The following is a 13373-nucleotide window of genomic DNA, read 5'->3' on the forward strand; positions in this document are numbered from 1 at the left end:
TAATTATCATGAGTTTAATAGTTTTAAGATATCATTCAATGATCATGTCAGAAGATTACCAATATCAAAATATCAAAACTATAGTCATATTAAGTGTGTGTTTGATATTATAATAGTTGTTGTAGTTATAGTTAAAAAAAAAGTTTTAAAAAAATATTTTAAGTAGCGATTTTAAAAAAGTCAATTTTAAAAAATATATTCGGTTATAATTATTGTGAGATGTATTTTTGTATGTAAAATAAATAAAAAATAAATTTTTATAAATATAAAGAAATTATTCTAGCTTCTACAAAACTAAGTTTTGAAAATAATTATTTATGGAGTTTGGTGTAAAAAGTAGAAGTTATATAGCTAACTACACGAATTTTTCCATGTAGTTAGGCAACAACCAAAATCTACCAAATGCTATCTAAATATAAGCAACGGTTTTAGAACTATTGGATCAACTACTCCGGCTTTTAGCCTTTTGAACCAGTGGAACCCTAAAGTCACTCGCCCGTTCAAACTCTTCTGTCCATCCCATCTAAAGCCTTTTATCAGTGAATCCGGGGACAGCCGCTGCTTTATTTAAACAGCTAAGATAAGGTCTAAGACCATCTCTTTTTTTCCACATCCTCATTCCTCCTTATTTCAGGATACCTTTCTTTTAAATGCTACGGAACTAGCTTTCCCAATCAATAAATTCAAATTAAGGGGGTCAATTCCCTCGGTGCGATGGGGGAGTTTGTTCCTCTCCCTATGGTCCGGATCGTCTAAAATGAAATACGATCACCTCTTAGGCGACCTGACCGGTTAAAGCGCTTCATTTAAATGCTTTAATATGGTTAGGTTTACCTAAAGTGAGTCTCTTGGTTTGAGATGCTCACTACTTAGTAACAGCTGAGTGCCCTACTAGACACTCCTTCGTGGGGTGGCTGTGGTCGAGTCCGATGTTCTGTCACAGTGTGACTTATTTCATCGAGATCTCTGTTAATTTCTGGATCTCCTGACGAGGAATCGGTGGAGAGTCCAACCCCAGCAATGTGGTTGTGATTCCCTATCGATCGCTTCCGAAAGGGGTGTAGAAGCATATTTATTAGACTAGAAAAATGGACTGGGTCCTAAATCGTTAAATATATTCTTGGATCACGAAATCAACACAAATTAATTATTTTGATTAAAATTATATTATATATATATTTTTTAATAATTTAATATTGATTCGATGAAGTGAAGTTTAGATAAAATTTAGCTTGATCAACTAAGATTGGTTGGGTTAATGTATTTTTATCATTCAAACTGAATCCTAACTCATATCAAATTTCATATCATAAATTTTCCGAATTAACATATCAAGTGGCAATGTTTAATAACCATGCATGAAATACTAGATGGGTACAATCATTCTCAAATCGTGGACGTTCAAAAGGAAATGGCGTGCGACTTTCAAATTTTAGAGATACTTGGTGCTTAATTGATAAAAGATATAGGTTTGGAATGCAAATTGAAAATAAATATATAGTTATAGTACTAAATGGAAGTTTTCCAAAGTAATTCCTTACAAAAATGGCGTGAAGTTATTAATTCTGTGATGTAAAAATAAATAAATTCATGAAGAGCCCTAAAATGCTCTCATTGTCTTCTTCCAAGTAAGTCCCTTTTTCTTTCCTTAAATGCTACAACCATGCTGTCTATTTTCTTAAAAAAAAATAAAATTTATCAGACGAATCCAAGATTTCGAAGATGATACTGTCAGACAAAGACCCATATGTTCTTTTATTGATTTTACAGTTAATTGCGACTTCTCTTAGTTTCAAGACACAAACTTTACTATGATTTTACAATCTGCTTATTAATTTTTTATTTTTTGTGATTTGGGTTTGGATTAATTTTTTGTGTGCTTGTAATCTTTTTGGAGATTCTTAGGTGAACACAATTTGGAGATTTTTTTGGTGGATACAATACTGACAACAAATTGTGTGAAGGTTAAATAAAGTTATCTTGAATGGTAAGTTTGAAATAATGGATGAAGATAACAGTTTGAATATTCGTAATTGGGGTTACTATGAACCAACATCTGTTAAAGGAAATCTGGGGCTTCAGCTCTTGTCCCCAACAATGGCTGAGAAACCCTTCTTGGGTGCACGCAGTAATGCGATCATGACAAATGTGAACGGAGGTTTTCACCATAGGGATATTGGGGTTTCGCAGCCCATGTCCCCTATGGAGTACATGAGGGATGTTTGGATAGGTCATAGAGAGAAGCTTCTCAATATGTTGCCTGGAAACCATAATTACGAGGGACCTTTACCTGAAACAGCTTCAACTCATCATGTGCAAGTGTTTCAACCACCTGATTCGGAAAATGATGAAATGGTGGACCCAGTTGAAGAGTCTGGTTTTGTAGAAAAGGAAAATGGTCCCAATAAAAAGAGGCAGCGTGCTAATGCCCCAAAATCCCCTAAAGCAAAGAAGGGTACGAGGGCTCCCAGAGTACCCAAGCCTGAGGGTAGTCCTTCTGTTCAGCGAGTAAGGTCTGCCAAGAAAACCGCTGAAATTATGATAAATGGGATCAATATGGACATGCCAGTTATTCCTATACCGGTTTGCTCATGTACTGGCAACCCCCAACAATGCTATCGTTGGGGTTGTGGTGGGTGGCAATCAGCTTGTTGTACGACTTGCATATCTATGTATCCATTGCCTATGAGTACGAAAAGGCGTGGTGCAAGGATAGCAGGTAGAAAAATGAGTTCAGGAGCTTTTAAGAAGGTCTTAGAGAAACTTGCTGATGAAGGCTATGACTTCTCTAATCCGATTGATCTGAGAACTCATTGGGCTAAACATGGTACGAACAAGTTTGTCACTATCAGGTAGATGTACTATGTGGATCTTTCTATTGCCCTACGATTGCAATGCACCATGTGGATCTTTCTATTGCCCTACGATTGCAATGCACCATGTTTGTATTTGTGTATTTTTTTATGCATCTGGTCTTGGAAGAGGCTTCAAATCTAGTTTGTAGTTTATAAGTTTCTGTCACATTCGATGATTTTGGAAAATTGTCCTTTTTGGCACCATGACTGTTGTTTTATCCTCTTTCTGTTCATAGTCGTAGCTGTTTCATACTTATTGATGCCAGGGAAAATGATGTAGTAGATGAGTTTTTTGAATAGATTGATGCCTTGTAGTTTCTTTTTCTCCTGACCTTCTAAACTTATGTGATTGGTTTTTCTTTATTCCACTTCTATGGTTAATTGTTAAGAGATTTCCTTTTTTCTTATAGTACTAATCGATGCATATTCAATTTCATCTGATTTAGCAAATATTTGAAATATCTATTTTTAGTGAATCTGGCTGCCTTCTTTATGTAGTTATTGCAGCTTGTGTAAATGAATGAGCGTTCATGTCTTACATATGACCCAGTCTCTGATTTGTGAGGTAGTTGCTTGAGGCTTGCCACATTGTTAGTGAGAAATTTGTTAGTGCTAGTAAGTCTTAGTTTCATCAAACAATCAGATGGTCTTCTTGCTGGTGTTTTGAAAAATAAATTATTATGTGGATGAGTTTTGCAAAGTTAGATGTCCAAGTAAGAGGTAATTAATGATTTTTAGTGTCTTATCATTTAACTTAGAATATATGGGGCATCTATTAGATCTCTTCCATGAAGTCAGTCATGCTTTTGTTCTAATCACGTGTCAGTGGTTTTCTATCATGCAGAGGTCTCTCCTCTGTTAGTTTTCGCTTTTAGGTTCGATGGTCTAATAAGAAAGGATTTTTTTTTTTTGTCCTGTGTGATAGGCCTGTTTATGCTGTGTCCCTTGCTCCATTCAATGATGGAGGACAGCTAGGATGATTCCAGTTCCTGGAAGATGGCTATAGAATTGAAAATTTGTTGGCAGGATTGGAGTTTGCAAGGGGGTTTAATTTGGAGTGAAATAAACCTAGAAAATTAAGTATTTGAATCTGTTTGAAAATCTATTAGGGCACTCTGAGCAGCATCTTATGGTTTTTGAGGTTATTTGACTTTAGTTTTATGGTGGAATGGATTAAGGCTGTTCTGGATCTTAGTTTAAGTGGCAAGAACAGTGTTTAGGAGATTTTAGGTTGAGTCTTTGATCTGGTATGCATGAGAAGCTGTGTAGGAATTATTGATAAGTGCTTTAAGGTTAGATTAGTGGGGTTTGTATGCGGGAATTTGTATAAATTACCAGAGTCACACTACTAGGGTTTCTAGGAGTCACACCTAGAGGATAGAAAAACCTAAGCTTTCATACCTAAGGTTTTTAGGAATTAGAGGATGGAAAAACCTAAGCTTCATCTTAAACTTCCAACATAACCATTCCTATTTAGAATAGGAAACCTAATAACTTAACAACTAATAAATTAAAATACTAAATAGAAATAAAGCCTAAACCTAGACATTTTTTAAGATTTTCCTATAAACCTTGAAATTTAATTCCCGTGCATTATAGAAGTAACCAAACACATAAATCTTGTCCTTTTGGCACCTACATCAGTTCCACTCATTCAAGACTTGGTGCCTGAAAAAGAAATCTAGTTGAATTTTGAATATAATCCTAGACTTCTCTAGCATTTAAACTTACACTTTTATGATCCTCTCGTGCTCTCTGTCACCTCCTTTGTTGTTATGAATTATACTTCTGTTATGCATGCCCATGAGGATACTCTTAAGTAATCTCTTACTGCTCATGTACATACATGTAAATATGTTGTGGTCATTTATAATGTAGAGGCCTACAGAAAAACCTCCTAGTTTGAGTTTAAGGGTTGCCTGTTGCATGCTCTACAATTTTCACTTGAGCAATTGGAAGCGTTGAAAATTTAGAATTAGATGATGTTTACATGAAAAAATGAACATGAAATCTGTTCTCTGAGAAAGGAATGATAGTGTTTTAATTTCCCCATCTTAACTTTTGAAACTGTTGTGTGTCAGAATTGATTCACACATTCTGTACGGTGCATGTGGTGTAAGTTAAGGTTATGCATAACATTTGGTGAAAATGATCGGCACGGCTATCAGCTCTTGTCTGGAATGATGGATTTGGATGTCGGAGTGACTTAGCACTTGATACCAAGGTGTTATGCACAAAGGGGACCTCCCAGAAGGAGAAGTAGGTTATGCACTTGCATTAAGAGTTGTGTGAAGTTAAAATGTGAAGGTTTAGGTGCTTTCCCAACACAATCAGAAGGTTTCCCTTGCCCATTTATATTGACAAGTAAATCATGTAGAGGCTCAATGCCTTGCAGTTGGCAGTAAATATTGTATCATATTAAGTTTCCTCTGTTTGAAAATTCAAGCTTTGATTTTGTAAAAGTTTCAAGACTTGGAGCTGTTGGACTCTAGATATCTTGAATGTTCACAATTTGTACTTTCCTCGTATGATTTTGAATGTCAATGGGTAGAGTTTGGTTGGGATTTTGGTGAAATAGTGAAGGCGGCAGGGGTTTGGAAAGGGCTGCAGTGTTGTTATTGCTGGAATATTTGAAATGCCACTTAATTTGATGCCGTGTTGTTAGGGATTAGAAAGGTGCTAGCACCAAGGCAATGACAAGGTTAAATAGGCACAAAGGTGGCATTTTCATTTCCGCAAATATGTTGGTGGTGGTGATAAATGTTACCGAAGGGGTCTTGCATTTATAATGACATGGTGGAGATGATGGCAATGATACAGTGAAGTTAGATATGGCTGTGTTCAAGAAAATGTACTAAAGTTGTTAATTGTGCTGATGGCACGGTAAAAGCAGGAGCATTGTTGGTAGTTTGGTGGCAGCCATTACGCTTCCAATATGCAGGGGCGATGTGTTAGCATCATCACAAGTTCATTTTGCTTGATGAATGGAGATGGCAGTGGTATAATACTTCTGAGGCTGCAGTGTCTTGCTAGGATGCAGTGGAGGTTGGAGTGTCAATTGTATCAGACTATATTCAACGCACAGCAAGATGAGTCCCAACGATTTCAAGGCACAGTTTTCACTATATTCAAGCAGAGGCACCTTAATCTATACCGGCAACTCAGCTGTCCTTGGAGTAGTCTCAGAGTCTTGAGTCCAGCTTGAATAAGTTGCATGCAGGTGCCTCTTGTTGGATTGGTTTTGCGATAGACGAACTTGAAATACTCTTGCAATCAAATACATTAAAAATTTCGAACTCAACTTTCATGTGTTGCAGTGTATACTTCTTGTGGCTTTGACTGTGTACAACGAATTAACAATTTCTGGGCAGCAGGTAGGCATGCTGGTGAAGCAATTACCTTGATGATATAAGCGCAGGTGTTAATTTTACAGATGAAATCCTAGCTTGTTTGCTTAGATGGTAAGTAATTTAGAAGGAGATCTAAATTGTCCTGCTAAGTCATCAATTTGTGCATTTGCTCTAAAATGAAAGTTTGCGTCATGGTTCCCTAGTCAACAGCAGCAGTTTCATAGTTTAGTCAATCATAGTCCTAATTAATTAACTCTCAAGTGGGTATTGAATTTAATTATCAAGTTATCTTTTGCCTTGCAAAAAATATTAGAATGCAGGGTTCCAATTTTTTAGTTGAAATTCTGTGCTTTATGCATATGTGCTTACTACCAAATGTTTAGGATCTAAATGAGAGTTGAAGAAGAGTTTGTGTTCTGGATTCATGTCTCGTCTCGAGATAGAAGAGCTAATAATTCTCCCCAAATCACATTTTGGGAGAACCTAGTTAGGTAATTAAAAATCTATTTATGCTGTAAATTTATCTTCTTTTTTTGGTTTTAAGGTCAGATTGTATTCTTACAAGTACAGAACATCTTATGAACGAATTGCTGTCTGAAATTGTGTATTAATTACGAAGCAAGTAACCAATCTGGAGTATTGGAATTAATTAATAAAAAAAAAACCCATAAAGACATGGCATTTTCCCAAGAAATTTAAGATACAAGGGCCTAATCTGATATTAAAAAAAAAACAAAGATTAAGGAGAGGTGAGAGAAAAAAAAATGAAAATAAGAATGGGTTGCTAAAGCCAAGTCAAACTTTATTAATTGTCACATGTTGCCTTTAGATGAAGCCTTACAGAAATAATTTTAACGACACCAAGGAAAACTATTATCAAAACTCGGAGAAAGATGCACAAGCCTCTGCAGTGCAGTGGGCCTCGTATGTTGGAACATGAGTTACATGCATAAAGATTTTTTTTTTTTTTTAATTTGATTCATAATTCTTTGATACTTCTTCAATTTTAATCTCATATCTCATCCCACTCAAACTCAATGAAAGCCTAATCAGGGAGAAAAGAAGTGGAGAGAAAATAAATGGACAGATAGCTCAACTAGGTTCGTTTATTATGGTTGTGCTAATGACCCGGGTCATGAATTTTATGGGTTAACTGAGATTGATTTAATATGTTGTTGTCTTTTCATTTCATTTCCTAATTGTTTTTTTAATTTTATCATTTGATATTTTATTATTTTATATTTGAATCTGATTAGATTAAGTAGAGGTTAAAATAACGACAACTTAAAAAAATTACGGGAGCCACATCAAGTTTTGAGCAGAGTATTCAAGTCGTGTTTGTTAGGTAAAACGAGAGGCGTCTAACCAACTCCAACACAGTTGGATTTGAAATCCAAGCCATGCAAGGGCCACATCAGAGGGTGAAGTTAGATAAATAAAAATAATAATAATAATAAAAAACAATGCTAGCAAGTTATTTTATTTTGATTCAAGTTTTTTTTTATAAAGAAAAATATTTATATATAATTAAATAAAGATATTAAATAGCATGACACGACTTGAGATTATTATTTTTTTCATTTGTATTTATTGCTTAATATCCTAGTTCAGTTTTTGTTTATCATTAAAAACTTTTTTTAGTATTTATTAACACACAGAATGATTGATTAATTTTATTAAATACATGAGCCAAGTTTTCAATTCGCATTTGAAATTTTTCATCATATGCAAAAAGAATAACAACGCCCATGTTAGAATTGACTTTTGCTTTGGATCGTAGTGGAATAGGACACCAGTACTAGTTACAAAAAAAACAACTAGATGAGCTCAGTCTTTTATTATGATTATGGCTTTGACACAAAATATTGTGAATTAGAATAATATAAATATAATTTTGCCCTTGCTAGAAAAATTGATTAATCCCGTAATTGCAGTAGAAATATTTTTTCTATAGGATATATTCATCATTGCAAAATTAATTGGAAACAAATGGACTAGACATGTTTTTCTGTTAGAATGTAATGAATATTTTTTCCTCAAAAGAAAAAAAAAATCTTTGGGTGAAGGGATCTTTTGTTTTTTTCAAAAAAAAAACAATTATGCCCTTAGAAAAGAAAAAAAACATGTATAAAAGGGTTTTTTTATCTTTTTTTTAAACAGTAAAATGATGGAATTAGCCTTGGAATTCAAAAAAACAAAGGCTATTTGCGAGTTGCGAGGATGTTTTGATATTTTTCGACTAGTTTTATTATTATTTTTAGATTTTATTAGAAGTAATTTGGTAATTTTAAATTTTTAAATATTATTAAAAAAATATTGATGAAGCATGCGTCAACGCGTCATGACCTTCGCGCTATGAAAGTGATGCACGAGGGACCAGGCAGTTGCCAAAGTCCTGCTTTCACTGTAGTGCTAGGAGCAGCGTATCATCCTCTTTTTAATGGTACGGCACATATTCATGGAGGAGATTCAGCTGAGCTCCAGGTTTTTTCCTTTTCTCTCTTCTTTCTCTCTCATTTCTTTGATTGAAAAATCTTTTTAGTCGTCCCGTCATTGGCAGGAGCTTTGTCTAGATGAATAGAAAAAACAGCTTCCTTCATTTCTACTCCTGTAACCTTCCTTGCCAATTGCCTATTCATCTTCATGTAACCTAGAAGAAAGCCTTGCAGAGAACGTCTCACATCACTGGATTGTTGAGAAGAATATTTATATGCTCCAAGGATACACATTACACAAAACTCTTATAGTGAAAGATCCCTGTAAATTTATATTTTTGAAAGCCACCTTTTCCCTTTCCATCATTAATTTGTTTTATTAGATCTATTAAGCAGATAAACAAATACCAATAAGGTCGTTGTAGTATAGTGGTGAGTATTCCCGCCTGTCACGCGGGTGACCCGGGTTCGATCCCCGGCAACGGCGTTTTTATTTAGAGTAAGAGGCTTCACATTGGCTGTTGGATATTGTTTAGAGTTCTTCCCATTATATCAAAAGTCCACTGATGTAATCTTCAACACCTCGTTGGAGAAGATGGTTGACGAGTTCTTTTTTGATAAGGAGCCTTATAGATAGGGCAACAAAAGAAAACCACCATATTCTCCAGCCAGAAGGCCAGGAAAAAAACCGAGTCAGAGAACTTCCGGTGCTTAACCTTAGCTAATCATTTTATCGTTTTACATAATTTATGTTCTGAGATGTTTTCTTGTTTTTAGTTCAACTTCTTCACCAGCAAGGATTCCCTCTCCTCCAAGGACACTCCAGTCTACTAAGGCTCAGTAGCTGTTGAGGCTCCTAATAAAGATGATGAGGAAGCACATATATTGTGGACCACTTATATGAGGCTCGACATGATCCTTGCAGCAAATTCTTCTTTAACAAGTGATGACAACACAGAGAAGCTTCTGGGGGAGAAGTTGGAGAGGATGGCACCAGTATTGCTGGAGCTCCTTCAGGCAATGAGGCTGACAGTAAGTCTCTCCTAGTTCTGCCATGGTATGGAGTTAGCACGGAGTATACTCCTATGTGTGATGTTTCTGAGCACCTGTCCTTCGAAAAGCCAATTTAGCTTGAAGAAACTGCTCCAAATCAAACTAAATAAACTGATCCAAATCAAACTAAAGAAACTGCTCCCCAAAAAGAATAAGAACTGACGACTGAAGCACTTGTCCCTTTTGAAGAAGCTGGTTCCCCTTCTGCAGTGGTGGTCGAGTAAGAGTTAGTTGTAAGCACAGTCAAACCAGGCATGGCCATACCTTTCTCTAGCCAAAAGATAAGTAAATTTGTTAATTTACTTCTTTTTTATTTTAAGCAACATTCACCCCTAATAAAAGTTTTTTTTTTTTTTTTTGTCAAGGCACTTTGGATAAGTTGTTCACTTTGTTATCCCCACAAACTGCATGAGAGGCTTCCATTCCTGAAGTGGATGAGTTAACCAAGAGAAGAAAGCCTTGCTAACCAATGGCATAGAGATTCTGACCAGGCCAAAGTTGATCATCTTCAAGGTTTGTTGGAGAACATCTTCTCCCAAGGTTTTCCAAACTAAATGGGTGAACATAAATAGGAGACCTTGCAAGAAATTTAAGAGAATATTGGCCAACTTACAACCGCAAGGGTATCTTCTTTAGAAATGCTAAGGATCTATGAGGTTTCCTTGGAGTCCATGCAGTCCCAGAAGCAACCATGGGAAGCTGAATACGCGTCTGCTTACAAAGCCAGCATTGTCTTTAAGGAGCTCACAACTGAACTTTAATCCTAGCAAGCCAATGTAGCTTGCTTGAGAGGAGAGCTAGCAAGGCTGAAGCAATGGTCGCTGAGACCTGAGCTGCTGTGAATCAACAAGAGATTGAAGCTAGGAGTCATGTACAGAAAGTCCTTACTTTGCAATAGTCAACGATCACAGCATTGGTTGAACTCAAGCAACAGAGGTCATCAAGGAAGAGGGCTTCCACAGATCTCCAGTCTATTGCTTCTACTTGAGAGGGGTTTAGAATTAAGCTAGAGGGGAATTTGTCCTAAATTATATGAACAATTTTTGTTTTGATTATATAGCATAAACAATTTTATGCGCTCAATTATAAATTTAACCTTGTGTGTGTGCATAATTCCCTCTTCAATCAGTACTCACTTGACTTGTTTGCATACAATAAGTTCTTCATTTCTTCTAAATAACTTGAAATATTTATAGTAATTGAAAATTAAAAACAAAAAGTAAAGTTAGAAACAGGAATTGTCTAACCCACTTGTGATCTCGATCCCTTATTTTTCTTTAGACTTCAATACAATTGCTCATCCTAGTTAGCTAGATGACATGCTCCTCTCTGAAGAACTTTGATGAAGACACATGAGCCTCCCCATTTTGGCAACTATTTTCCAAACATCCTAGTTAGCTAGATGACATGCTCCTCTCTGAAGAACTTTGATGAAGACACATGAGCCTCCCCATTTTGGCAACTATTTTCCAAACTTCAAACTCTATGGCCAATCGATACCATGGTCTTCCATACTATATCACCTACAGAAAAGCTCTTTGATTGAACATTCTTAGTATATGTTCGTTCTCTCAACCTTTTTCTTGTGAACTAACAAGTGACCCAATGCATTAAATCTCACCTCGTCCAAGCTCTCTGATTCTGCTAGCATAACAAGTCGATATATTACACTGTGGACCACATGGAGAAAGCCTTGCAGAGAACCTCTCACATCACCTGATTGTTGAGAAGTATAAATGTAAGCGAAATAGGAAACTGCTACATTAGGCATTTCTTTTTATCATCATGCAGACCGAGCAAGAAATTACATTTTCTTCTACTGGTGGTTTTGGAATGGAAGAAACTGGCATTTTAATAGCCAAAAGTGTGAAACCTCAAAATTTATAATTTAAATAAGCTGATGTGTAAATTTTTACATATAAACATAAAACTAAAAGTGGTATGATTTTAGTGAGTGATGAAAACTAAGATAAAAAATAATAAATAAATAATGATATATAATAAAGGGGATGATCTTTATAAAATAAATTTTGATTTAGAATTCATAAAGATAGAGAAATTGATAATGTGTTTTGATGGATAAAATAATGAGGAAAATGACAAAATGTTTTAAAGGAATAAGTAAGGTAATAAAGAATAAATTATAATAAATGATAGTGCAATGAAAAAGGTAGGACTGAAAGTGCAAACACCGATTAAAAAACAATGACGTTACTTTGAAACGGCAATAAGCCCAGTAAACAAATAAAGATGAAAATTTTAAAATGAATATATTTCAAAATAATAAAATGATCTTAAAGATTTAGAAGGATAATTAATATGATTTTAAGTGAAGAATGAATAAGAAAATCTGGATTGTTGACGAAAAGTCATAAACTGACAAATTTTATATTAGAAAGCAGAGCTCTCAATCCAATCATCGGATTGTGATGAAATTTTGCATGAAGTCTATTAATATGTTTTTCTACCTTGGTTAAAGATTTCATCCCAATCGGAGTTCGATAAAGACGAGTGATTTAAGTAGAAACAAACCGAATATTTTACGTGAAAAATAAAATAAAATACATAAAGGCATAACTAAGGGATAAAATTGTAATTAATGGAAAACATGTCTTTAAAAAATCAAAGAGGCCACCAGCCCAAACAAAAAAAAAGAGAAGAAGATGTGAGACAATAGAAAAAATTCGGCTAGAGAGAGAAGTGCAGAATTTGAAGGAGGCAATAATGCTCCGGCGGCCATATCTCTGATATCTACCGTTGGATCATGCTGATGTTTAGATATATTGTTCTTCTCACACTAAAATACTAACGGACCAGAGAGATTTTAATGAACACAATCCGTTTGACAGAAATCATCATCGGAAAGTTACTGGAAAACAAAAGGGAATACACCTGCAGGGAAGTTTTGGTGTCCGACCAATTTCCCCATCTTTCACCGTTGGATCATGTTTATTTTTGGATATGTGATGCGCCTAGATGTTGCCTTCATTCGGAACGGTGGAGATCGGAAATAAACTCTCCGGCAAGGTTTAGTTCATGTTGAAAAGTAGCTCGTCAATTTTCAGGTTCACTCGGTTTTATTCAGATGTAAGGAGATTCAACCGTTGGATCATTCCAATTTTGAGATATATGGTTCAAAACTCTAAGATATATATTCGAACCATTAGGTTTTTAAATCTAATATAGATGACTTATTGCTTTTTAAATCTATTATTAGTTTTAGCAAAATTTAGAAAACTTGATTAATACATGTTTTGATGAATTAGAATTGTGTGGGCGTATGAAAGATGTAATAGTAAAATATATTCTTGTTATTAATATTGTTATAGATTAATTGTGTATTAACATAAATTTATCACAACTAGCAATAGATTCAAAACACAATAAGTCATCCATCATTGATTGTATTATCAAACCCAACAGTTCGAATATAAAGCTTAGAGTTTTGCATCATATATCGCAAAATCAGAATGATCCAACGGTTGATCTCCTTAAATCTGAATAAAATCGAGCTAACCTGAAAATTAACGAACTACTGTTCAACATGAATGACACCTTACGGAGAGTATGTTTAAGATCGCCACCATCTATAATGAAGGCAATATCTAGACGCACCACATATCCAAAAATAAACATGATCCAACAGTGGAATATAGAGAAATCGGTCGGTGACCAAAACT

General features: G+C 35.1%; 1 protein-coding gene and 1 non-coding gene across 4 annotated transcripts; both read left to right on the forward strand.

The window, feature by feature from the left end:
- The first annotated feature begins 1521 nt into the window (after nucleotides 1–1521).
- On the forward strand, nucleotides 1522–6267 carry LOC133678262 (protein BASIC PENTACYSTEINE2-like). 3 transcript variants are annotated; one of them, XM_062100530.1, is made up of 3 exons: nucleotides 1522–1628; nucleotides 1898–2852; nucleotides 4937–6267. In XM_062100530.1, the coding sequence occupies exons 2-3, from the start codon at nucleotides 2002–2004 to the stop codon at nucleotides 4977–4979; spliced, it is 894 nt and encodes a 297-aa protein (XP_061956514.1). In that variant the 5' UTR covers nucleotides 1522–1628; nucleotides 1898–2001; the 3' UTR covers nucleotides 4980–6267. The 3 variants fall into 3 exon arrangements, with proteins under 3 accessions (XP_061956514.1, XP_061956513.1, XP_061956515.1); XM_062100529.1 differs by having other exon boundaries at nucleotides 1906–2852; XM_062100531.1 differs by lacking the exon at nucleotides 4937–6267 and having other exon boundaries at nucleotides 1906–3181.
- Nucleotides 6268–9055: 2788 nt separating this feature from the next.
- TRNAD-GUC (transfer RNA aspartic acid (anticodon GUC)) lies at nucleotides 9056–9127 on the forward strand. Its single transcript has one exon. It is a non-coding gene; the product is annotated as a tRNA-Asp (tRNA).
- Nucleotides 9128–13373: the final 4246 nt, after the last annotated feature.

Source organism: Populus nigra, chromosome 18 (genome assembly GCF_951802175.1).
Source record: "Populus nigra chromosome 18, ddPopNigr1.1, whole genome shotgun sequence".
Lineage (NCBI taxonomy): Eukaryota > Viridiplantae > Streptophyta > Magnoliopsida > Malpighiales > Salicaceae > Populus > Populus nigra.